This window comes from Punica granatum, chromosome 8 (genome assembly GCF_007655135.1).
Source record: "Punica granatum isolate Tunisia-2019 chromosome 8, ASM765513v2, whole genome shotgun sequence".
NCBI classification, from domain to species: Eukaryota; Viridiplantae; Streptophyta; class Magnoliopsida; order Myrtales; family Lythraceae; genus Punica; species Punica granatum.
In genome coordinates, this window is record NC_045134.1 from 19,888,563 (window position 1) to 19,914,179 (window position 25,617).

Sequence of the window (25,617 nt, forward strand, 5' to 3'; positions counted from 1 at the left end):
GGTGGAGGGAGTTTATTTTCACAACGTTTTCTCTCCAATTGTAAAGCATACATCCATTCTGGCGTTACTTGCTCTTCTTGCACTACACAGCCTGGAGTTCGAGTAGTTAGATGTGAAGACTGCTTTTTCTACATGGTGATCTGGAAGACAACATATATATAAAGCAGCCTGAAGGCTTCAAGGTTGAAGGCAAGGAAGATCGTGTTTGCCTTTTGAGAAAATCCTTATATGGCTTGAAGCAATCTCCTCGATAGTGATATTTGAAATTCAACTCTTTCATGTTAAGCATTGATTTTGTTAAAAGTAAATATGAGAGCTGCGTTTATTTGCTAAGTTGCCCCTAAGATCATAGGCAAACTGTTTTTTTCCCCAATTAATTATTGAAAATTAATATTTTTCAGCAATCTTAACGGGTGTGGTGTAGCTGCGCCGGGGCCATGTAGGTCCGATGCGACAAGCGAAAGTGGGCTCACATGCACCTGGTGCAGTATAATCTTCCACTTAATGGCGCAAGTTAAAACCCCGACTGGCCGCCAAAACCCTAGAGCTCAAATCCCTCTCGGCTTGTGTGCTTTGAACAGAGATGGCAGAGGCAGCAGACACCCCGATGGAGGAGGGAGGAGAGAGCACCAAAGAGCTCGAGGTGGCTCCTGCCCTGATTGCCGTGAACCCTTCTCAGCAGTCAGTCGTCGTCGCCGTCGGATCGGACCTCCGGGTCTACGACCTCCGGTGGGGTGTCGTTCTTCTCCCTCTTGCTCCACTACACTTTTTCTCGTTAATTGCCTGCAAAATTCGTCGAAAAGGTGGATTTTTTAGTGCTTCCGCAGTTGGAAAAGTCGATTATTCATTTCTTGAGTGACGGAGTATTAACAGAATGTAGATTGAAAGGAAAAAGATCGTAACTTTAGGTGATTCTCGAGCTAAATGTAGCATTATGCAGAGGATGCTGATTGAAATATCAGTAGAATGTGGATTATTTCCGATTTATTTTTGGTCAGATTTATGCAGTTATTGGTCAATGTGATTTCCGTGAGTCTCCTTTTATGTATGTATGGCATTGGTGGAGGTGGGGGGTCAGATACCACGGGGAATCAAGTGTTTACTTTATCGTATGGTGTGGCTCGCAGTGAAGGGTGCGCAGCTTCATTGGTGGATGAATCTGATAAGTCCTTCCATAAGGATTCAATCAGAGCTATTCGTTACGGTGTGAATGGGAAGCTCCTGGTATCAGCTGGGGATGACAAATTAGTCAAGATATGGTCTACTGATTCTTGGCACTGCATCGGCACTGTGTAAGTCTTTGATGCCCCACTATCGATTGAGGCTGTTTTGGTAAATTAATTTCTTTTGTGATTGTAGCTTGGAGTTTTGTGAATGACCCATGGCCTTTATTACAGTGGTCAAATTAAGAAGCTGTTACTTATAATTATCCTCTCCTTCCCTGTAAATGGCTTTTAAGCAGCTCAGAAGTTGTTATTGAGTTGTTACTTCAATTTCCGCATGACAAACAATTGCATATCTTGCTATATCAGCGGTTACTTTTCCAGAGCCTTTAGTTTATTATGAAACTCAGTTAGAATTCTGACTAATATAGTTTGGATAACAGCATAGTAGGTTACTTTACTTGCAACGTAGTATTACACACTAACATCCTCAGTTCACTCTAATAAGTCATGTACTATAAAACAATATATTCAGAGCATTCATTCAGAATTTCATCTACTGCTGTTTTAGGTCTTGTGAGAAGAGAGTGAGTGCGGCTGCAATAAGTAATGATGGTCACTATGTGTGTTTTGCGGACAAATTTGGAGTTGTATGGGTTGTGAATTTAGAGGAGAAAGATGGGACATTCTCCTTAGTCAATGAAAAGGCAGCACCAATGCTCTCCCACTATTGTAGCATTATTACTAGTTTGGTAAGTCATTCTTTAAATCTTCATTGTTTATCTTTCCCAATAATTTTCTTCTCTGTTCTATTTATGGTCAAACTCTTTGTTGTCCAACTTACTGGAACTATTTCCTAGGCTATCATATTGCGTGCTTATAACATCCAAGGATGTTCCTTTTAATTATAGTATGATGTTAACAGATCAATTTTTTTTTTCGTCTCTTGTTATTGTTGTTCATGATGAAAGCTGGGATACTTTTCTTGCTTACCACATGTATACTTGTACTTTCATGTGCACCATCTGCACTGTATAGTGGAGCGGAATATCCCTTTTATGTCTTAGTATTGTGATGGTTTCTCACCAAAATTTTTAACTGTTGCAGGAATTTTCACCTAGTGGATGCTACATTGTGAGCGCTGATCGAGACTATAAAATTCGAGTTAGTCTATGCTCTCTTTTAATCATGATGGATTGTTCCCTTGATATTCTACTCTTTTAATGGGGAATCCTGTGTTGATGATAGGTTACTGTAATGCCCAAAAGACCATTAAATGGAGCTCATGAAATTCATTGCTTCTGTTTAGGCCATTCAGAGTAAGTATTCACCTCTTTCAATGGTGTTTTTCATATCGAGAATAAAAATATGATAAAATTAGAGAGAAGTATGGAATGCTTCTACTCTTTGAGTAAGGAATGCTTTGTCCAAGCCTTTTAAATCTTAACAATTATTACTCCAGTGGATTTGGTTTCCACTGTTGGTGTTTGTAGACCTTTACCCACTATTTGGATGGAGGAATTTGGAGGGAATTAGGGGGAATGCTTCCAAGAGTTTATTCCAAACTCCTCCATACAAATTACGAATATTTTTGCTTGATACAAGAAAGATCCTGTAAAAGAGTTTCCAATTTGAATGGAGAGGTTTGGAGGACTATCAGCCTCTCTCTGTATCCTTTCCCCTTTCAAATCCTTCCATCCAAACAAAAAGCTTTAGGATACTCCTGAAAGTAGATTTTGGATTCTTTCATGGAACCAACTGGCTCTCTGCAGGTTCGTTTCCTGTCTTGACTTTATCTCCTCCCCAGATTTTCAAGAGGGGTACCTTGTCTCTGGAAGTGGGGATTCAACAGTAAGTAAAAAGAGCTTTAGAATTGTTGAAGTTGCATTACCTTTTGCATGAGGTTTTTCTTTCTGAACAAGGACTGCTCGAAAGGGTCGTAAAAGTGATAATTTGTTTGTAGGTTCGCCTTTGGGATATTATGTCGGGTTCTTTGCTGGATACTTGTGAAGTAGGAGCAAAGGTACTTAGACATATACTTCTCTAAATGGTAATAACTAAGTATGACCTCGAGATAGTACCATATATATTGGTTTTGATGTACTTTATCAACTCTATTAGTTTAGCATATTTCAATAATTATAGTCGTAAACATCCATGCTATTAGCTGAAATTTTTGTTAACAATCTTCAAATTGATGTGCAATTGACTCATGATGACTTCTTTCAAGTACTGGAGTCTTCATTATATTACTCTCGTTGTTTTACGCTCTAGAGCTTTGATCCTTGGCTCGTTTTTCACCTTGACTTTCTTTCTGAAGGCAGGACTTATAGATTCCATTGAGAGAGAAGAGGAACAATTCTGCGCTGTTACTGATCTATGTGTTGTCCCAAACAGTACACTAATAGCAGTAGCCATTCAGAGGTAGGTTCTACGAATTTCTGCTTCAGTTGCTTGCTGCATCACAAGTTTTCAGTTTAGTCATGGCTCTAATCCTCTTCGACTTAATATTTTGTAGTTTCAAAGGGATAGTACTGTTGAGTTGCAATGTTTCGGCCAAATCAGTTTCTTTCACGAAGGTAAAGGATTTTTCATTTCCAAATGGTACAGAACTTTAATTTTCACATCCCAACCATTTCTCCCCAAGTTTCTGCTGGTTCGGGATCTTAAACTGTCAGCTCCTTTATGTTCTCAAGTACAAACATGAGATAATCCCCATTTCTCAAAGCTGTAAACTACTGCAGGTGGTCTCCATTACAGGAGAAACTTTCAGCCCAACATGCCTGGGGATGAGCTCCTCAGAAGATCTGCTGTGGATGGTCATGGGTATATCCAAGTTACCGGGCCTTGACTGTTCTTCTCTGGTCCGAGTTAGGGCTATGTCCGGTTTTAAACGTATTAGTGAAGGAGAGCCCATTATGCTGGAAGATAATGAGATGCCAGGAGGACAGAAACTGCTCGAGAAGTTGCAGGGAAGCGTTTCAATTGAGGAGAGCGTCTACGTGGCAGCTTCAGAGGCCCTGAAGAAGGCCATGTCAAAGCTGCTGATCAAGAAGCATTACTCTGTCGAGAATCGAGAGACCAGGAAGAGGACAAGGAATGATAAGAAGTTCAAACAATGATACAAGGAGGACAACTTAGTTGTACTTCTAGTATGTTTTTTCCTCTCCTTAAAATTTTGTTTACATCTTTTGGATCATATCCGTTACCCGGTCTGTTAAGAGGCTCACTGACTTGCATGGCATGTAGTTTTAGCTATTTATTGTAAGTAGTTGTAATTCCTTGTCGTTGCAAATCGATGTCATTCCACAGCTTTGGTAGTTGAATTTGTTGTACTATGGAGCTGTATTGTCGTTCCTCATTACTTTGATGGCCCGGACCTAGCTGGTGCTGAGTGACCAAAGTCCAGGGGCCTCAGTATAGCCTATACCGAGCTCTACAAGCTGTGGAAGTGTTAGTACAACAGACTTGAGTCAGAAATGTATCACGTGAGAACTTATCGAGTACTTGAAACTTACTCAAAGTAGGAAATATCACACATATTTAGATACTCGTACCTATCCTGCAAATTTAGGTACTCGAGCCTCTTCGATGAGAATGGTCCGATATACTATACGGTACCCACGATTGCAACTAGGTGAGGACAGTAATTGTCAAGGGACATCCAAATGATCATAAAGGGAGAGAAATAAAGAAGAAAGAAACACAGAGAATTTCTCTTTTCCCCTCTGGGCTCCACGTGATGATTATTGCCATTGTTGATGATAAGTATCATTCAGTCACAAATTTTGATGACTTTGCCAATGGCCCACTTCCCCCCTCATCACATTGGGAAGAATTGACATTGGAAAGAAATTCAACAATTGAAAAAAAAAAAAACTTATCTAATCCATACTGATTCAATTTTTGGAGATTTAAAAAAAGAAAGAAAGAAAGAAAGAAAGAAATAGAATGGAAGACAATTGATGTATGACAAGTACTCTTTTTTTTTTTTGAAGTCTATTCAAACATTTTTCAATGCTCATGCCTTATTGGACGTGCTCCGTAGGGAAAAAAAAAGAATATGATGCGTCGTCTGGCGGCCTATTCTTGGAATTTCTCTTTTTCTCGGTGAACTATTCCTGAATTATTATATTTTCACTTGTCAAATTTGTCACCTTATTAATTATCATCATCTCCTATAGCTGGAGACAACTCTTTGTTTGATCAGTCCCCTCTGAGTGTCCAGCAACACATAATAGAATCTGATGCCTGTTGCTACCTGTCAATTAATAATAATAATAATAATTGGTTTTTTTTTGTTTATTTTCTGCCAATAAATAAGATAAGATAATTGGAAAGGATAAAAAGTTAAAGATAGGAATCATAAGTACATGATAGGGTCCACATTGCAACTTTATTAGTGCAATATTATTGGTATGAAGGGTTTAAATCTAAGAAGAGTTTCTTAGATTTAGTGGCTCTTGTCTTTGAGTATACTTGATCACATCAATAAGTTGTGTAGCTTTTTGCTCTCTTAGTTTATATATATATATATATATATATATATATATATATGCCCACAAGAGGAAATAATTCTCCATGATTGATGCACTATATTGAAGTATTAAAAAAAATGAAATATAAAACAAAGATTATAAGTTTTGCAACGGTTAGCACTTAGCAGTTAACATGTTTATGAAAATCATCTTCTTCTTTTTTTCCCAACATATACCTTGGTATTCGGAAACTCAATGGATTTTGATTAATCTAGTTCAGGCTAATTGGTCCAAATAAAAAGTAAAACTCTTCCAATGAAATATTTTCTTCATTCACAAGATTTGTACACGGAATCTTGTTTAAGGAGAGTAAGCGTCGAACTGCTTGAACCAACTCTTATTTTGTAATCATTAATATATTTTAGATATTAATCTATCTTTCAACAACTCCTATTTATAACACAAAACTTGCAATTTGAGTTAATTAATATTAGTACGTGAAGTTATGATTTTTTTAATATATCTAAAGAAATGCAACAAATAAACCAATGAGAAAAAATTAATAAACAATTAGGGGTTGTTATGAGTTAACATATTATGGAAGAAATAATTTGTAAAGTGATTGGGAGCTATTAAAACCATACGGAAAAACTCCTCTTAATATTATAACTTTGATTATATAATATCATCATATAAATTTATGATTTTGAAATACATCTAAAATAATGCAACAAATTAAAAAAGGAAAAAAAAAATTTATCTCATGAAAGACGAGGACGTCCTTTTATTAATTATTAAAGTATAAGGAAATTATTTTAAAGAATTTGGTTTAAAATAAATAGAATTATTATAAGAATGCTTTCAACCAGAGAATTCGTTGAAAGCTTGTCTTGAACTGATTTTGCCATAAAATTATTATTTAACAGAGGTAGATATATATCATAAAAAACTCTATTAATTCTCTAAACAATCAGAATTATTAAATAATTTCAACTTCACTATGTGAAATTCTTAATTTATAGCATCTGATCATGTTCTTTAATTTATACAAATTACATTGTAAGTTGAACATAGAAAGTAAACACGCGAGATGCACGCGACGTATGACTAGTGAAGGAGAAAAATTGGCGTGCATATGGTAATTCTTCTAGGCCAGCTAGGCCTAATTAGTGAAAAAACAGGCGTGGACCATATCAATCATAGTTACTCTTTGTTATAGATTTCACATAATCGACAGTGGGATTTCAACAATTGATTGTTGTGATCCGGACATGACGAGCCCCACATGTTCTTGTAATGTTAGACGGATCCAGGGTTGATGCCATAAAAAAGACGGTAGGTAGTAGCAGCGATTATTTATTTACCGTACTACTATTAGGCATTTTTTTTACCATGATTTACCCCAATCTCTAATACTATGTTCATAAACTGAGGTAGTAACCTTAAAACGACATTCTAATTATTTCTCGCGAGAAAAAGACGATGAAGAAATACATATTTTTTTCCTCTCTGATTAGCACTACTCACCATTTACTTGAAATCAAAAGATATTTTCTTTTTTAATAATCAGTTAAACTTTTCATATCCCTTTATTTAATTTCTCTTTATTTAATTTCTTTTATTTTTTTATCAGGTCAATGGGATCATTGGATGAAAATATAAGAATTTTGAATTCCCAAACTCCTATTTATAAAATATTAATGATTAAATTTTTCTTTTTTGGTAAGTTAATCATTTATATTTTTTTTCTTATGAAAAAATAACTTGATTAACTTATGCATGCACCAATGAGCGCCAATTGTCTATCTATTGATGGGTCGTAGGCCGCTGGGCCCACCTTTTTCTCTACTACACAAGTAGGTGGGCCGATAAAAGTTAGAAAAGGACAAGCCCTTTTAGGGCCTACAATGTTGATGCTGGTCCATGGGCCCACTGCCCCTTGCATGGGCTGATTATTATTGTGCCCTGTTCAGTGGGTCCCACCTGCAGTCCCAGCAGATGGCGACGCTTCTCTTTTATTGATGACTTTTTTTTTTTCCACATAGAAGAATCGATCGATGACTTGATGACAAATACATAATATGGAAAAGAGAAAAAGATAAAAATCCCTTATAATTTGAGATCAGGATAAATTGGATATTGTTCTTTTGTTTGGGATAATTAGTTCATGTAGTTTGCTCTGTTAAACATAAAGAGTCACGCGTTAATTTTTTTTCATTGTCAGTCCTCAATCTTTAACTTTTCAATCATTTTGATTCTAAATTTTTTTTATCATTCATATCCTCAACTTTTTATTTTATTTCATTTTAATCCTTAAAGAAAATCGAAAGGGAGTAAGGGGTCGAGGCCGCCAATCGGCGACCCCGAACCCTCCAATGAGGTTGCTGGTACCCATAGAAGGCACCGACGACCTCGGTCGAGGGCTCGGGGTCGCCAATTGGTGGTCCCGACCCCGAATCGATCGGGGATTCCGAGTCAAGATCCCCTGTCGATTCGGGGTCAAGGCCGCCAATCGGCAACCCCAACCCGACCACCGAGGTCGCAGGCTCCCTCTGTGGGTACCGGCAACCTCGGTGGAGGAGTCGGGGTCGCCGATTGGCGGCCCCGACCCCTCATTCCCTTTCGATTTTCTTTAAGGACTAAAATGAAACAAAATGAAAACTTATGGATAAGAATGATAAAAGAAAAAGATTTAGAACCAAAATGATTAAAAGGCTAAAGATGATAACTAAAAATAAAAAAAATTAACACTGTAACTCTTATGTCTAACGACGTAAACCACAGGAGGACTAATTGTCCCAAACAAAAAAATAAGATACGATTTGTCCCGATTCCAAACCATAAAGGAATTTTTGTCTTTTTTCCTATGAAAAAATGTGAAGTTTGGACCCTTTACTTTTGCTCTTTAACACAATGGTCTTTATACAATCTTTTAAATTTCAATTTTAGTTGTACTTGCAATCATTGCTTCTTCTCTTTTAAAAAAAAATAGTTAAGGATTTTTTTTTAGACTGACATGATAAATCTATGAATAATATGAACTTATATGTAAAGGCCACTTAAAAAAAACCTTCTAATAAGTATTTTTATTTTTGTAAATATTTATCTTCATTTTCAGGATTCTGTTTTTAATTTGGATACTTCATAATTTACTACATCCTTCCCATCAAACCCTTCCTTATCACAATTTAATGAGTAAATATAACAAAAACTAACGAATTTTTACTGTACGTTAGATTATTTTACTGCACCAAAACCTTTAACTTATTTACTCTCGAACTACATAATATATATATATATATATATATATATATTCCAAATTTTAGTAAGATAATAAAAGATCTCCTTAGAGGATTAAAACTAACATTCTACTCATAATATGGCAGCTCATACAAAAAATACTATGATACAGTGTATGCATCGTTCAGGATTCTTAACACCATTGGATTTATACTTATCAGTGGGCCCCGTATTGATCTAACGGTGGTCGAGATGTCCTGAACGGTACATGCACTATACAGACGAATTTTCCGGGCCAGTTCGGGCGAAAAGAAATTTATGCATTGTAAAGTTGGTGCAAAAGTTAAGACCAAAGGGATCAAAATAAACTTTAGCATTAGTTTGTGGGGTTTCCATTCCATGGAGAAATGTCATCCGCTCCTTTCATTGGGCCCACAAGTTCATTAAGGAAACAGTGGGCCCTGCGGCCCACTATTTGATCAGAAGAGGAGAAAACTTCTTTTTCTCCCCTTCTTAAAAGAAAGAAAAAAGGAAGACGGCAACAATTTATTGACAAGTGTATCCGAAAAGGAGCGAAGTGCAATGATACATGAGAGTAAGTGGTTCTAAATTCAATTCTCATCAGTCGAATTTCTAGATCTTTTTTTCACATTTTTCATTTAGTTTACTAAATTTAAGCTTTTTCTTAACCGAAAAAAAGAAAAGAAAAGAAAAGCTTATAAAATTTGGGTAATTACACTGGTGGTCCAAAAAATTTCACTAATGTATCAAGTTGGTCAAAAAAGTTTTTTTTGCTACTTGATAGTACAAAATATTTCAAAAGTGTAACATGATAGTACAAACCGTTATCTCACCATTGACACCATCAAGCGAAGCTGACGTGGCCGAAAAGTGGCCGACACGTAGTTCTGATATGTTTTTAGGAGTTGGTGGAACGTTACATGATGGTTTAAACTCTTTTGAAGTTGTCACTTAATGGTCCAAAATGTTTTACAGATGTAACATAATGGTACAAAATATTTCTTTAATTAACTTAAACGTCCACCCATGTCAATGGCGAAATGAAGACGTCAATGGCAAGATAACGGTTTGTACTATCATGTTACAACTTTGAAACATTTTATACCATCAAATAGCAAAAAAAACTTTTTGAACTAACTTGATACATTAATGAAACTTTTGGACCATCAGTGTAATTACCCTATAAAATTTGAATAGATAATATGAAAAGGAGGGAAAGAGAGAGATACATATATACATCCTAGAACTTGATGGCGACAAATACATAAATACGTGAACATCGATAAGTGTTGCCACGTGATGGTGGGCTCACATTGCTTCGTGTAATGAAATTATTTATATAGAAATTTGTCTTTTATATTCTCCGGAAAAGAAATTGCAACTATTGGAAAGTTGCAAAGAGAAAGCAATCGTAAAATGTTTGGAGTACTAAGGGAAAAATTGTTTGCCAAGACATTAATTAGCTACTCGACGTCAAGTTGATTGAGCTCGTGCACACTGAATTAGAATCGGGATTTGAAGATGTAGATTAATCAATTTAAGGAAATTAAAAAAACGTAAAAAATACGAAAAAAGAGTACAATACATGGGAAAATTCAAGTTATATTATATTATATTATATTATATTATACTATACTGTTATTTTATTTCATCGAAAATTTTAAATTGTAACTATTTTAATTCTTTTTTTTATAATTTGATTTTGTAGGAAACTCCGCTCTTATTTCATTTGGTCATTGCCCATCTCTTACTTACTCTTCGACCTTTATGAAAAAATTTCCTAAAAATGGGACACTTTAATTTTACTTTACTTTTTTTTGTTTTGGCTGAATAATGTTACTTTATTTTACAAGTGTCAAAGTTCTGTCGAAAGAAACCATAACTCCCATTCACCAAAAAACCATAATTCTCGTGATCTAAAAATTTTTCTATAAAAATCAACATTGATATTAAAATAAAAATACATGCGCTAGTATATATCTATATATATAATATATGAAAAAACTTAAAGAGTAGGATGTGAGCATTTGATTTGAGAACTCACAGCTCTTAGTTAAACGTTGTTAGTGACTCGAATCAACTAATTTGATAACTCTTAGCTCCTTATTAAAGCATCTCTTGAGTTGGTCCATTTAATGGAAATTCAATGCATCTTGACCGAAGCATATACTAGTATTATCTTCAACGAATGTGAGAAATATGTCCAAATAATTTTTATGTGATAATATATAATTTAAAATTTTAAAATTTAAATTTCTCAATAACAAAAAGAACTACTCGAATTACGTGATATTCTTCGAGATTAGTGTATTAAATTCTCTATAAATACTTGATAAAATTTATTTTACCAATCGTCTTTCTATTTGCTATGCATTTTCCTACATCTCTACATGATATCTCCACTTTTCTTAAGTACTTATACATATTATAGGATTACAATCTATCTATAAATATATTATTTATTTAATATGTCTAGAGTACATATATATTTATTGTTATCATGATTTTACTTAATTAATTATCTTTTTTTTATCTATATTCATTTATAAGTCATATAATTTATTATTTATTTTTACAAATAAAAATTTATCACGCAACACTCAAATTTCAACTAATTTTTTATAATTACATAATATGTGTATATATATATATACATATAATTTATAAAGAGCACTGGTCCCGGTTACAACTAGTCAGATCTTTTCGACTTTCGTGAGACTCAAAAGTATAGCACATCATTTGCAAAAAAAAAAAAATTATAGCATATCATCTACCCTATCTATCATCTATAATCGATCATCTATCCAAACTAATGTAACTCTCCAGTTTCGGGCAATATAGGGAGAATGGTAAATTATTTAATAATTTATTTTTATATTATATATTTAATTTAATCCTTAACGAATAAAATAAGGAAAAGAAAAAACTTTGTTTCTATACTTATTTTGTCTTATTAGGCGATATAAAATCAAAAACAAATCTATTATTTAATTCATAAAAAATGAAAATGAAACTATCGGTCTTATTGCCTTCTCTTTTTTCACCTGATTCTCCTCATTACGTTTCTCACCAAAAATAGAAAACCAAAAATTGAGAAATATATATGTTACTTTGCCTTTCAATTTAAGAGAAATTTCTTTTTTACTTTTAATATAATATTCCATCCTCAATTTCATTATTATTATTCTCAATTCGATTTTGTGCTTGATGTTGTTAATACAAGAGATTTTAAGTTAAATTTAATTATAATATAAATAAATCGATATGAAAATATATCAAATCGCGACATGCACACAACTAATAAAATAATCAGTACATGCACGGGAAACCTACCTAGTTTTAAAGAGGTTAATTAATTGACATTTAGAAATGAATGATTAAATATGGGGAAAAGTAATAAATAAATAATTGACATTTAATACAAATAGTCTCCCCCAACAGTGATGTTTTATAATCTTTTTATTTGCTGTCGAGGACTCAAGGATGCAATGTATTATTGAACTTAAATCCATCTTGGCATGTGAAATCTGCGAACTGCGAATAAAATATCCGTTTGATTGAGTGCATTTGTTATATACCAGATTATGACGAAATGGGATTATTGAATGAAAAGAAACTAGATCAGATTAAATTATATCAGTATGTGACTTTTGCATTAGGATATCGACAAATAAATTAAATATTGGCAGAACTTTGTTCTGCCTTTGATCACAATCTGCTTATCCGAGCAAGTTATTGTTATTTTAGAAGGACTGATTACGTGGGTTTCAAGTATAACATCATTTCTCTGAGCTAGAAGATCGTTCTGTAACATTATATATATATATATATATATCATGTATGTATGTATTGCAGAATTAAACGAATAGCGAAATCGAGAAGAGAGATTTGGCACTCCTCCCAATTATGAGCGACACTCTGAAGATTCAGAAAAAAGTGGGTGTAATACACTGCATTCGCAAGCTATACAGCCTAAGTAATTTAGAACCCCAGGTAGAAAAATTAAGAGGGGTTTAATGGATTTATATAAAATTAAGTACCATAATCCATTAACTTGAGATTTTATATTGGAGATGAGTTCAATCATTTATAAGTTCATTGAAAATTTTACATGGTCACTGAGTATGTCATACTTTCGCGTGCTCGTGAGGTCTCACGCTATGCTGGCTCGAGCTTTTAAGTTGGAGAAGGACTCAATCGCTTATAGGTCCGGTGAAAATTTTACAGAAACATTTTTTATTGGGTTACTAAAATGGCCAAGCTAATAATTAATCTATAAAACAATTAAGGTAGCACCTTATTTTTTGATTATGTAGAAGATTCATGGGGTTAATATAATAAAATAGAAATATTAATAGATAATAAATAGGCATGAATAATTTCATCATAAATATTGATCCTGCAAAAATCTTAGTTGACAGACGAATGTGTGCTCTACTGCTCTATATCCTTTTTATAGTAACATCTGGTTGTTGATTAAGTAAATTTATCTTTGATACAAACACATATATATATATATATATATATATTGCACAGCCTAGTCCAATTCATCTCCAATTTGAGTCGGTTGTGCTTTTTTTCTCGATATTAATGAGGATTTCATCCATTAATTAGAAAGGTACAAGAGAAAATGCTCAAAAAAATTATAAGACAAAGGACAGAGATGGAACTCCTTAGCTAATCACAAAGAAAATACAAGGCGAAACTCACCCAACAATTCAGCTTAAACAATGTAATTAAGACCTCTAAACCCTTGATTTAAATCTACTGCCGACCATAAGGATCTTCAATGAAGACTGGGATGGGTCCTACGATTCATTCGATAATCCTTCTTCAATTCAAACGTTTGAGGAACTCCGAGGCCTTGAGTGTACATTAGCGTTATATTGGACCTACCATACCGTCGAGAAGACTGCAAGTAAAGCATCTTGGAACCTCTGTGTAGCCACCAGAAGGTCGAGAGTGGCTAGATCTCATTGGAGATGGCCATCTCCAGGCGGATCAATGCCAAAAAAACTTGAACATCTAGCTTAGATCATGGTGGAGTTGCTTGAATCTTTGAAGATTCAAGTAGATACGAGAGTATCGAGTAATGGATTCTCAAGGATTTGAGGCACCATATGAGCTGGAGTCTGCAGCTGCTTTCTCGAGCATTGGTTATGTGGAATTCAATTGGTCAGAGGTCTTCATTGTAGGGAGCAAAAGCAAGGTTCATGGCCACGCACTGAAGAGGGAGGGAGAAGAAAGCCAAACCTAAGCTAGTCACTGGAGAGGGGGAAGGGAGCTAGACTAGGCCGGTCGGACAAAAGCCACAGAGATCTCTGGTGGAGGAAATAAATAACCACTGGTGAAGGGGGTGGGACCTTCACATCGAAGAGGAGGGGACACGGCGCCAGACAGGCCTTGCCGGGACTGGACGGACCGATAAGGTGATTTGATCCAATGGAATATCTCTAATGAAACATGAAGTCATAAATTTGAGCTTGGCTAGGGCAGGGATAGGCGGGGTGATGCAATCTCACGGTATCGAACGCTCTTGTCAATTAAGAACAAGAATGAAATACTAGTTTATTACCTCTTCTAACGATGTGCTAATCTCGAGTATATACTCGAAGGTTTAGCATGGTAACAAAAGATAACAAAGCACCCAACTCCTTGCGAGATCAAATCTTACCCGCAAGATCAATTGTCAATCCTAAATTATAGGAAATTATTACGAAAATAGAAAATAATTAAAAATACAACTAAAACGGATAAGTTCCTAGTTGATGTATCGCGGGTTCGGATGGGCTCGGTGTCGACTCCTCCTGACCTCCGGTGTCAAGCTGGTCCCATCAACTCCTCCCCCCTCAGGTCGAACCTTGTCCTCAAGGTTCAAGGTTGGAAAGTGCTGCTTCAGGACCTCGACCGGCTCCCATGTCGCGTCCTCGTCTGGTAAGGCATTCCATCGAACCAAAGCTTCCTTGGTGCGCCCCCCGCCATGTGCGACCCATCGGTAGTCCCGAACATCAACAGGTGCTAAGTCGGGAAGGCTGTTACTCTCGTAAGGAGGGAGTGTGGGCTGCACGGCTTGCCCCTTGCCTACCCGTCTCCTCAGTAGCGAAACATGGAACACGAGGTGAATTTTTGCATAATCTGGTAAGTCTAACCGATAAGCTGCTGTCCCGACTAGCGCAACAACCTGAAATGGCCCGAAGTATCGGCTAGTGAGCTTTTGATTAGCTCTCTTGAACACTGAGTGTTGCCAGTATGGTTGGAGCTTCAAATACACCCAATCCCCGACTTCGAACTCCTTATCCCAGCGATGTTTATCGACGGTTGCCTTCATGCGGTTTTGAGCTGCCGCGAGGTTGGACTTTAATTCCCGCAATATCGCATTCCGAGCACGGAGCTGCTCTTCTACTTCATTGACAGCCGTGGAACCGGGCTCATACCCCACCAACACCTGCGCCGGTCTCCCATACACCGCCTCAAAAGGCGTCATAGCAATAGATCTTTGATAGGTCGTGTTATTCCAATACTCTGCCCATGCCATATAGCGTTCCCACAGCCGTGGTTGATGATAGACAAAATAACGCAAATATTGCTCGAGACATCGATTAATTACCTCCGTCTGGCCGTCGGTTTGCGGGTGATAGGCGGAGCTCATTTTTAGCTTTGTGCCATGAAACTTGAACAATTCCCGCCAAAACGAACTCATGAAGATGCGGTCACGGTCCATGACGACCGACTCTGGAATGCCATGTAGCCGCACGATCCCCCGAATGAACACCTCGGCTATCCGCTTTCCCGTTCCACCCTCAGCTACTGTATTCACCCTTGCTTCGACTGCCATGAATAACTGTGTCCCCAACGTCACCTCTTGCTCTACTGATCGGGCTTCCACTGCCCTCGTCCCCTCCGGAACCGCTCCCCTCAAAATGTGCCTCTTACCCTTCGTCCTGAATTCCATTGTCATCTCTTTGTAATCCGTGACTGTCGGACCCAATTGTTCTAGCCACGACACCTCGAGAACTACCTCTACTCCGATTACCGATAAGGCATAAAGAGTTACCTTGAACTCAACTCCCTGGACCCCAAGGATGACTCATTCGTATCGTCGTTTACACACCAGCCGCTCGCCGTTGGCTACCCGCACCGTAAATGGCCGTTGTCTTGTCTAGAATAACCGTAGTCGCTCTGCCACCGGTGGGCCTATGAAATTCAGGTTTGCAACGCTGTCCACAAGCACCTGGATCTTATGTAGCCCGATTCGCCTGCTAAACCGCATAGTCTTGTGGTTTACCTGCCCCGTCAATGCATGAATCGATATGTGCTCGGTTTCCTCCGTTAGTGGCTCCTCGATCGCCTTCCCCTCGTCCTCTTCGACAACCTCGATTACCATCGCTTTAATTCCGCTGCACCTATGTCCATGAACGAACTTCTCGTCACAATTAAAACATAAATTCTGCTCCCTACGCCGTTGCGTCTCCTCCCATGTTAACCGGCGAGTTGATCCAAGATTAGCTCGTGGTGGAGGTTGGACAACTTTTGCGCCTGCTCCTTCAGTTGCGGTCCTGAAGCCGGACCAGGCTTAACCGCTCATTACTCTCTGTGCACGCTGCAATTGCTCGTCCTTCCTCTTTGCGAGCTCGATAGCGGTTTGCAAATCTTTCGGCCTCCACATCCGCAGCTCTCCCGCAATCTCCTCTTATAACCCGGCCATGAATGCACCGAGTAGCGCACTCAGGTGCCAATGACGGAAAGTGTTCATTAGGCGCTCGAACTTCCCCAGGTACTCCCGAGAATCCCCCTTCTGTCGTATCTTGTTCATAGCCTCATTGGCGTCTTCATATTCTGACGACCCTAACCTTACCAGCAATCCCTTTTCGAATTGCCTCCACGACATCCTCTTTCGACGGTTCACATGGTTGAACCATTGCCACCATTGATTCGCCTCTCCCTCCAGGTGGAATGTCGCCAGCCTCACGTGTTCCTCCTTGTCTACATCTTGCGCCGCAAAGTACTTCCTTGCGCGGTCTAACCAAACGCGCGGGTCCTCCCCTGAAAATCGTGGAAACTCCATCCTCACGCGCCTTAGCTTCTTCGTCCCATGCCCTGACCTATAGCTCTGAATCGAGCCCTCTGCCTCAGAATTTGAGTCTCGGTCCTCAGGCTCCGATCCGTGACTTGTAGCTGCCATTGATGATGATGAACTGCTCCCTCTGTGGTGGTGGCCTCCCGACCGACGCCGAGAGCCGGATTGCTGCGACGACACGACCGCGACAAGCTGGTTGAGTCGCCCCCTATCTCCTCTACAGATTGTCCGAGCCTTTCGAATCGTTCCCGATTCGTTGCATTGTCGTTGCCGAGACCTTGATACAATCTGTGCCTCGCTTTGAGCTGGGTCCCTTTACGATCGTGACCTCGCTCTGATACCAATTGATGCAATCTCACGGTATCGAACGCCCTTGTCAATTAAGAACAAGAATGAAATACTAGTTTATTGCCCCCCTCCAACGATGTGCTAATCTCGAGTATATACTCAAAGGTTTAGCATGGTAACAGAAGATAACAAAGCACCTAAATCCTTGCGAGATCAAATCTTACCCGCAAGATCAACTGTCAATCCTAAATGATAGGAAATTATTACGAAAATAGAAAATAACTAAAAATACGAATAAAACGGATAAGTGCCTTGTTGATGTATCGCGGGTTCGAACGGGCTCGACGTTGACTCCTCCTGACCTCCGGTGTCAAGCTGGTCCCATCATGGGGGCCTGAAGGGTCAATGGTCATTAAAATTTTGATATTTTTTTAAAAAATTATATATTATTTTTTAAAATTTTTATAAATTTATTTTATCCGTTCTTGTGATTTGGTAAAAGTATTTTATTGCCTCTTAGCGACCCTAACCTCAAGATCAAATTATGAGTCCCTTCCACTATTTCGAACTCCCAAATTCTTTTAAGGGAAGTGTTATAAATTCTCACGCATAAAGAAAACAAGATTTATCCTGTTGCTTAATTAGAAGGATCCATCTTGTCCAAGTCATACTATGTAAAAGGTTGAAGCTAAAATGTTCAATGACGTTATAATCGAAAAAAAAATGTTCAAAGGCGTTAAACTAAACCCCGAATAGAAAATGAATGACATCTATATATCTAATTGTTTAACTACTATAATACAAATGGAACATATATATATATATGTATATGTATATATTCACCTTCCTAGAATTGAATGCGAGAGATGAGTATATGTATGTCTAGTCCGACTGATCAAATCATTTTTAACTCCAATACAGTCCTAAATAAATTATGTTTGTTCAATCACAGTATCCAACTCAGAAAGGTCTAATTAGCTTAGTTTCCCACTCTTATTCTATTTCCAGACAATCACTGAATATTACTGCTCCCATTTGCTCAATGGCTTTAGCAGTCCGAGCACCGGACTAGAAAGCGGTAAGCTAAGATGGAGACTCAAGGGACCGGATCGGTTGAGGTCGAGAAGAAACTCCGAGGACTACTCTTGTCCCCTTTATTAGTTATTGAGGATTTCTATTTCATCATACTATATTCATAAGCCTCATTTATATTCGAGAAGACCATGTCAAAATAAGTCCCAACAATAAAATACATTATTGATGATATGAAATATTGGCCAAAAGATGATGACACTAAATTAGAGAAAACAAAGAGATGATGGTAACTCTAATTCCTCAAATAATAATAATAAAATTCATAATTTTGTTGCTTATTATCATTTATTTTCTTTTACCATTTAGTGAAGTCGCATATAGGTTCAGCATATTTGCTGTGGACTAATCCCGTTTAAGCGATTTAATTCTGACCGCAATTATTTCGAACGGATCATGAATATCTACTCCGAAAATAAAATCAGTATCCGATCGCTCAATTTATCGTACGTTTTCGCGGTTTATTATTTAGGAGTAAGGTTAATTTTGTTTGATGATGATAGATGTGTGTTGTCAAAACAACTGACTTTCATGCACACGCCTCCTCTCTCCTTAAATGGCACGTCCCCATTCCCAATCCCCATTCTTCCCCTTCCCCTCTCCATATCATCCCATCATCTTATGCCCACTTCCTCCTTCTCTCTCTCTCTCTCTCTCTCTCTCTTCCCCTCCGGAGTTGCAGAGATTCTCTCGCCGATATCGCAGAACTGTACCAACTGAATATCCCGCGGACCCAGGAGAAGAAGAAGGATAAGGAGGAGGAGGAGGAGAGAGAGCTGGGCGGACGCTTCGCAGTACAAACTGCCATTGTCCATTGATCTCTGCTGCAAAACAGAGCATATGTACGGACTGAAGACCCCTCCTTGCTAGAGCCTGTACTGCTCTCGACGTTGCTCCATTACAGCAGTGGAAGAGATTGATCAGCTTTGTTTGGAAGAAAACGGGGAGAAAGGTCGGAGCTTTCGATGATGAGTTCTGTGTCAGTCGTGGAGGCTACTGAGTTTTAGAAGGGGAAGGAAAAACAGAGCAATTGCGATTGAGCTATAGCAGTGATGCTGAGGAACAGGTCTCGGGCAGTGATCGGGAAGCAATCTTTAGTCGCCGATCATCACCGCTCATCGCAGTCCTCGCCGACCCGGAATCACCGCCGGAGTAGAGTGTCCTCGTTCTTCGGTTCGGCATTCGGAGGTTTATCCTCGCCGTCGGGGTTTTGCTCCGACCCGACTAAGCCGATGATGAACCCGGCTCTGATCCTCAACGTGAACCCCTTCTCCGCTCTCAGAGCCGGCCTGCCCGATCAGTTCCCGGGAGGCAAGAAGCGCTCCTGGGAAGATATCGAGTCCCGGGGAATCGGCCTCGCCATCGTGGACAAGTTCGAGAAAATGCCGGACCGGAAGCACCCGACATCCAACAGCAATCTGGTGCTGTTCGGATCAGCGATGAGAGTCCGAATCCCCCCTTCTCCCGCTCCGGCACTTGAACACCCAGAATCCCCCACCGATTTCGGGATCAAGACCCGGAATTCCCATCTCTCATCCCCGAATTCTCGCACGCGAAGCTCGAATTCCCCTCGGATTTTGACGGAGTGCCTCTCGATGAGCGAGATGGAGCTTTCCGAGGACTACACTTGCGTGACGTACCACGGGCCGAACGCCCGAACAACTCACATATTCGATAACTGCATCGTCGAGAACTACTACAGTAGCGTGTTGCCCGACGAGCCGAAACCAGTGCAGCCGAGTTTTCTGAGCTTCTGTTACACATGCAAGAAGAGTCTCGAACAGACTAAAGACATTTACATTTACAGGTAAAGAGTCCATTCTTTCCTATTTGGTAAAAATGTAATGATTGATTTCGATCACTACCAACAATGTTTGAGCTTATTCGATTACGGGGGTCCCTTGTGATTGGCGTTATGTGCATCAAGATTGAAGCTTTTTCGTCCTAAGAGGCTTTCGAGATAACCGGTATTTCGTTATCGCATTGCAGGGGCGAGAAATCCTTCTGCAGTCGGGAATGCCGCCACCGGGAGATCGTGCTAGACGGTGGAGAGGATGTAGAAGCAGCAGCTTGATTCGATTAGTTCAAGAACTCGCTCATGATCACCCCCCCCCCCCCCATCAAGAAAGCCTCAACCGAGGATTTTGTCGATCATTTTAGCATGACCCAGCTGGGGATTGCCCCCATTGCTGGGGACCAGACGGGTTGAAGGTCCATAATTTTTCTTGATTTCTGATTGGATTTTGAATTTTCTCCACCTTGCAGATAGATAATGGATAGATAGATAGATCAGAGGGAGAGGGGTTAGATGTTTTCCGTGATGAGTTCTTTTTGGGAATTCTGAGGTTTCCGGTCTTTTTTTGGCTCACGGCAGTGAGCTTCCAATGGACGGCTGGCATGTTCTGAAAACCCATCCTCTGTTCTTTTTCCCCCCTAATATAAATAAATAAATGAAATAATGGCAGATTAAATTAAATAAATTAAGATGGAAGATAGATATTTGCTGACACGATAAATAAAGTTAAAATTAAAATAATTTGCCAAGATTCCCTTCTCTCTCTGATCGATCATCCTTATCCAGTCATTTTTCTGCTCCAATGTCCAATGTCCAACTTTTTTCTGGGTTGAGTAAGCTTCTGGGATTTGTTAGTCGATTGCTTCTGTTTTTCTTATTATATATGGACGTCTTCTTCATCGGGATTGACTTTATCGATAGATCAGGCTGAGGTAGATCCAAATTTGGGGTCATTTTCGACGCACAGTTCCCCGTGATCCCAAGCAAAAATCTTTATACTTGTGCAACTCATCAGTTGAATATCATTACCGTGACTAACTGAAGAGTCGTGCCGGGCTGCGGAGTCGTGTTCTATCTGAGACCCTTGAAGTCGAGAAGGAACTGCGGTAAAAATTTTATAGAAAGCTCCGATCGTCAATTGGGATGGGCTTGTACCGGGATGTTAAGTGAACCAAACTGCTCATGAGTTACTCGAGATCGACATGATGAGAACTCGAACTCGATTTGGTGTTGTCGAGCTCGAGCCGATCTTTTCATCTAGGCAAGCCCAAGCTCGAGCTCAATGGTACTCGGCTCGTCGACCTTGCGAGCTTACTCGAGTTTCTATGTATATTTATATATATGTCCTTTTATTAGTAGCTTTACCCCCAAGCCCATATTGTATGCTAGTTCCTACTTTGACTTTCTAGATGACCTCGATCAAAAAGCTAGAGCTTGACATGAGCTTAACCAAGTTCGTTAATGATTCACTCGATCTAAAGTGAACAAGCTCGAACAAGCCGAGCTCGAGCTACTCAAGTACTAACCGAAGCTCAAGCTCAAGCCTAGGCATTAAAGCTCGACCGAGCTTTAAGCTCGAGTTTGCTAGAACAAGCTGAGTCGAGCTCACCTATAAAATACTCAAACTCGAGTACACCCCTAGGCCATATCTAAACTCAAAGATGGATCTAAACCCGACTTCATTAAAGATGATCTGTGGACGAAAAACGATCTAAAAAATTAGACTCAGACGAGGAGTAATGAATCAATTATTGATTATACCTAAATCTACACTCATCCGTTTACCTCGCTTAAATAGGTGAATGAGACACCAAGGAAGGGTTTTTTTTTTTTTTGGGCCAAGACAAGGAGGGGGCTATTGGCTTAGGAGACCAATTGTCCCATCTTCCATCTAAATGTAAAAATACTAAAAGGCAGTTTGGATTCAAAATTTTAATTTAATTTTAATTTTAATTTTGATTGTGAAAAAAAAAATATGATTATAAATTTAACTTAAAAAACGTGTATTTTTATTGTGTAGTGTGTTGAATTAAAATTAAAATTAAAATTTTTGAATTGAAAAATATATATTTTTGTTGTGTAGTGTGTTGAGTTAAAGTTAAAATCAACTTACTCTAAATTCAAACGGGACATAAGCCTCCATGTTGGCTTATGTTACCGGGACTTCAGTCACCTCGATCACCCGAAAACCGCATCACAAGCAACCATCTGGATCCTCTGAAAATACGATTAGATGATGCAACTTAAAGAATTCTTTCTTGTGTCTGGTAATCTAATATTACGAAGCAAGATTTAAGAGAGAGAACATACATCAAACCCAGCACAACATAAATAAAGCTGCAAAAGGAGCACATGTAGTTGATGAACAACTTTGCTGTCTACGCAGAACAAACTAAACAAGCACAAGTTTAGATCCTAAGACAATAAGATTCAAGCTAACAGCTAGACATCAACTAAGACACTGAACTAACAAGATTACGAATCGAACAGCGGTCCCGGACAACAGTTGCCACCGGGGAAGAAAGAGACCATGCTCAACCAAGTATGTAAATATCCGAGCTACAAGTTTGGCCTCTCTGCAATCTCCCAAGAGCTCCCTGCATTGTTTGAGAAGGGTGAAAAACGTCAAAACACAATAACTAAATCAGAGAAAAGCTTGAAAAGAAAATATGGAACAAGAATTACCTTGCATACAATGCAATGCCATCAACAATCTTCATGGAAAAGTATAATTGAGGGCCAAGGCACTACCCACAGCAGAAATAAGGCCAGGCAGAAAGAAACTGGTCGAGACTTAAGGCGTGAGAGAGTGACAAGTCAAGCTGTTGAATGGGCAGGGAACTATTAATCTATGACTGCTTGCCCTTCCCACCTTTCCCTCTTAAAAACCAGAAAGATGGTGAAGGAGGCAAAAGAGCAGACAGAGGATGAGATCCTAGGAAAAGGAAAGAACGGTGTTATCCTTTGTGAAGGTTATGGATAGCGGTAATATCTCAGTAGTGAAACCAACAACCATCAGAGGAGTTACGAGAGGATGCATCAACTAAGAAAGCCTAATTTGGATCTACTATGGAGATCGGTCAACGGAAATTGGAGGAAGGGGGGGTTTACTAACCTACAGATGTAGAGTAAGATTATACAGCATATACATAACTTCTAGAATTAAAGGACTCTAGTAAGAAATCCAACACAAGACCGGGAATTGTATCATCCATCAACTTTGTCATCCCAACACTGACGAGAACAAGTTGCACAGTCAGAACAATTCCTAGACTTTCCTGATTGGAACTCTTCCCCCTTTCCAGCCTAAGAACCTTAGGGACTCGTATTCCTTGGCCAACTTTTTCCGGAAATTGAAATCCCTAAAAAGAACAGACAAACAAGCAAACTTGCATCTCAATTCCCACCCACCATATTCTGCCACTACGATAGGAGATAACTTAACAACTAGAATCTTAAGTGCAAACATACTGAGAAGGAAACCCGACCATTCGCTTATATACAACCTAGTAAGACACTAACGCACATGAAAAGAAACCTATTTACAACACCCCCCATCCCCATCACTACCGAGGGATGTCACTCATCAGATGGCTCGAGATTGAGAATGCGACGCAGGGTCTTGGTCGCAGAGTCAGCACTTCGGAACAAATCTTTGGAAGCAAGAGGAGGACTGAACCCCCTAACTGGAGAGGCGGGAGCAGACTTTGAAATTGGGTGGACAGAAACATCATCATCAGAAGCTAAACTAGGCAGATCAAGGGACTTAGTCCTCTTAGGCAGTTGCAAGAACTTAGGAATCGGCAAGGAGCTCGGCGGGGGCGAGTTCGAGTAGGTTGGACCCGCCCACCGCTCGGAGAAGGAGAGACTCCCATCGAAGAACCCTTCATCAGAAAATTTCTCACAGCAGATTGGTTTAGCACTGATGGGGATCGGGCTACTCCTCCGGGCAGGTTTAGAGCGACCAGGTTCAGCGGAAGGTGGAGTGGCAGGTGTTGCCGATGGAGGGGTCTGTTTGGTAACTGGGATAGTCGAAGCCCGGAGAGGGGTCGGAAGGATCCCGTCTGCAGCATGAAAAGTTCGGCAATTGATCTCCTGGAGCTTGTTGGGGGGAGAAGAATTGAACCTTGCTAGACCCTCTGATCTAGATTCTGTGGGATAGTACTGATGCTTAGGCTGAGCAGCAACAACAACAAGGGTCTCCATGACTCATCCGAGGTAACCTAGATCCAGAAAATTCCGACCCTGTTGACCACTCACACAAACAAGAAAAGGACAAACCTTTACTATATCGAACTTTCAGAATACACAACAAAATTGCTGCAATCAACATTTCATCACCACAACTCATGCATATTCCTTTCAAATCCGACACACCCAGAACCATACTCGATTCAAATCCGGAGAAGAACAGATAAAAGGCAGAAATCACAAAACCCCAAATAAATGCACGACTCAGCAAACAGACAGAAACAGACATGTCGGGCAACAAACAGCAGATCCAAACAAAACCCCAGATCAGAGCCAGCAGGAAAAGAGAGAAGACCAGTTCAAACATTCGATTACATCATGTCCTGTGCTTAAGAAAATGGAATGGATGGTGGGAGGAAATACCAGAAAGCCGCGATTTTTAAAGTGAAGCAGAGTGTGATAGTCAGATCTGCTGAAGGGAGGCAGTTTTGCGGATCAAAGGGAGTGAAGGGTCGAGATTGAGAGAGGAGAAGAAGGGGGAGGTGAAAGCAGTTGAGAGGAAACAGAAATGGTGGGGGGAGTGGAGATGGAGATGGAGGAGATGAGAAGGAAGAATCCATCGGTCTGACAATGACTTTAAAAAGCTCTCTTCATTTCAATTAATTAATTAATAAAGGAAAACCAAGTACATTTGATCGTTTGGATATTTTTTTATTTTAATCATTTTTTTTTTATTTTTTTTATTATTTAAATCCTACACCTTTAATTACTTTTTTATTTTAACTCTTTTTATTTTTCTTGATTCGTTTTTATTCAATATATTTGATTGATTTTCTATTTCGTTCTTTTATCATGTTTTTCATCAGAAAAGATTTTAACTTTAGTTCTCAACCTTTTAAAGTGATTCTTTTACTTTAATTCTTTTTTATTCAATTTTTTCTTAATATTAAATGTTTTATTTCCTATGCTTTTATCATTCAAATTCCCATAAAAATGTCCACATGATATTTTTGAAAATTATAAAAAATTTTATTATTAAAATTCTATAAATAAAATAAAATCTATCGAAATATATTTTGAGAGTGATGATGGTAAATCGAGAGGAAAAGAGATGGTTGTAGCCGATATGGGACGAAGTCGGACACCACCACCCTAGGAGAGGTCATCTTAGACCTATACTTTCATCAACCATTATACTTTGCAACATCATTTCGTGCATCAAGGTTTACCATGTTCTTACTTAATGTGTCACTACCAACCTCATAAGTATGA

At 38.8% G+C, this 25,617-nt stretch overlaps 3 protein-coding genes across 5 annotated transcripts; 2 read left to right on the forward strand and 1 right to left on the reverse strand.

Moving 5' to 3' along the window:
• The first annotated feature begins 521 nt into the window (after positions 1 to 521).
• Positions 522 to 4,507, forward strand: LOC116189472 (tRNA (guanine-N(7)-)-methyltransferase non-catalytic subunit wdr4). 2 transcript variants are annotated; one of them, XM_031519145.1, is made up of 10 exons: positions 523 to 729; positions 1,128 to 1,292; positions 1,735 to 1,915; positions 2,271 to 2,327; positions 2,412 to 2,482; positions 2,936 to 3,014; positions 3,127 to 3,186; positions 3,484 to 3,587; positions 3,682 to 3,742; positions 3,908 to 4,507. In XM_031519145.1, exons 1-10 carry the CDS (start codon positions 584 to 586, stop codon positions 4,283 to 4,285), a joined length of 1,302 nt encoding a protein of 433 aa, XP_031375005.1. In that variant the 5' UTR covers positions 523 to 583; the 3' UTR covers positions 4,286 to 4,507. The 2 variants fall into 2 exon arrangements, with proteins under 2 accessions (XP_031375006.1, XP_031375005.1); XM_031519146.1 differs by lacking the exon at positions 3,127 to 3,186 and having other exon boundaries at positions 522 to 729.
• Positions 4,508 to 18,927: 14,420 nt separating this feature from the next.
• Positions 18,928 to 21,053, forward strand: LOC116188338 (FCS-Like Zinc finger 8-like). The gene is made up of 2 exons (XM_031517621.1): positions 18,928 to 20,166; positions 20,349 to 21,053. The coding sequence occupies exons 1-2, from the start codon at positions 19,412 to 19,414 to the stop codon at positions 20,431 to 20,433; spliced, it is 840 nt and encodes a 279-aa protein (XP_031373481.1). The 5' UTR covers positions 18,928 to 19,411; the 3' UTR covers positions 20,434 to 21,053.
• A 1,335-nt stretch (positions 21,054 to 22,388) lies between these two features.
• On the reverse strand, positions 22,389 to 24,982 carry LOC116188361. Of its 2 annotated transcripts, none has more exons than XM_031517661.1 (3): positions 24,769 to 24,982; positions 22,840 to 24,399; positions 22,389 to 22,751 (listed from the first exon to the last, which is right to left on the reverse strand). In XM_031517661.1, the coding sequence occupies exon 2, from the start codon at positions 24,358 to 24,360 to the stop codon at positions 23,734 to 23,736; it is 627 nt and encodes a 208-aa protein (XP_031373521.1). In that variant the 5' UTR covers positions 24,361 to 24,399; positions 24,769 to 24,982; the 3' UTR covers positions 22,389 to 22,751; positions 22,840 to 23,733. The 2 variants fall into 2 exon arrangements, with proteins under 2 accessions (XP_031373521.1, XP_031373522.1); XM_031517662.1 differs by having other exon boundaries at positions 22,840 to 24,409; positions 24,769 to 24,967.
• Between the last annotated feature and the right edge of the window lie 635 nt (positions 24,983 to 25,617).

Bases quoted from the DNA above. Each gene is read 5' to 3' on its own strand.
- LOC116189472 (XM_031519145.1), top strand. From the start codon at position 584: ATGGCAGAGGCAGCAGACACCCCGATGGAGGAGGGAGGAGAGAGCACC. The intron at 3,015-3,126 runs GTAAGTAAAAAG...ATTTGTTTGTAG, and splicing joins CTGGAAGTGGGGATTCAACA to GTTCGCCTTTGGGATATTAT. The intron at 3,743-3,907 runs GTAAAGGATTTT...AAACTACTGCAG, and splicing joins AATCAGTTTCTTTCACGAAG to GTGGTCTCCATTACAGGAGA.
- LOC116188338 (XM_031517621.1), top strand. From the start codon at position 19,412: ATGCTGAGGAACAGGTCTCGGGCAGTGATCGGGAAGCAATCTTTAGTC. The intron at 20,167-20,348 runs GTAAAGAGTCCA...ATCGCATTGCAG, and splicing joins AAAGACATTTACATTTACAG to GGGCGAGAAATCCTTCTGCA.
- LOC116188361 (XM_031517661.1), bottom strand. From the start codon at position 24,360: ATGGAGACCCTTGTTGTTGTTGCTGCTCAGCCTAAGCATCAGTACTAT.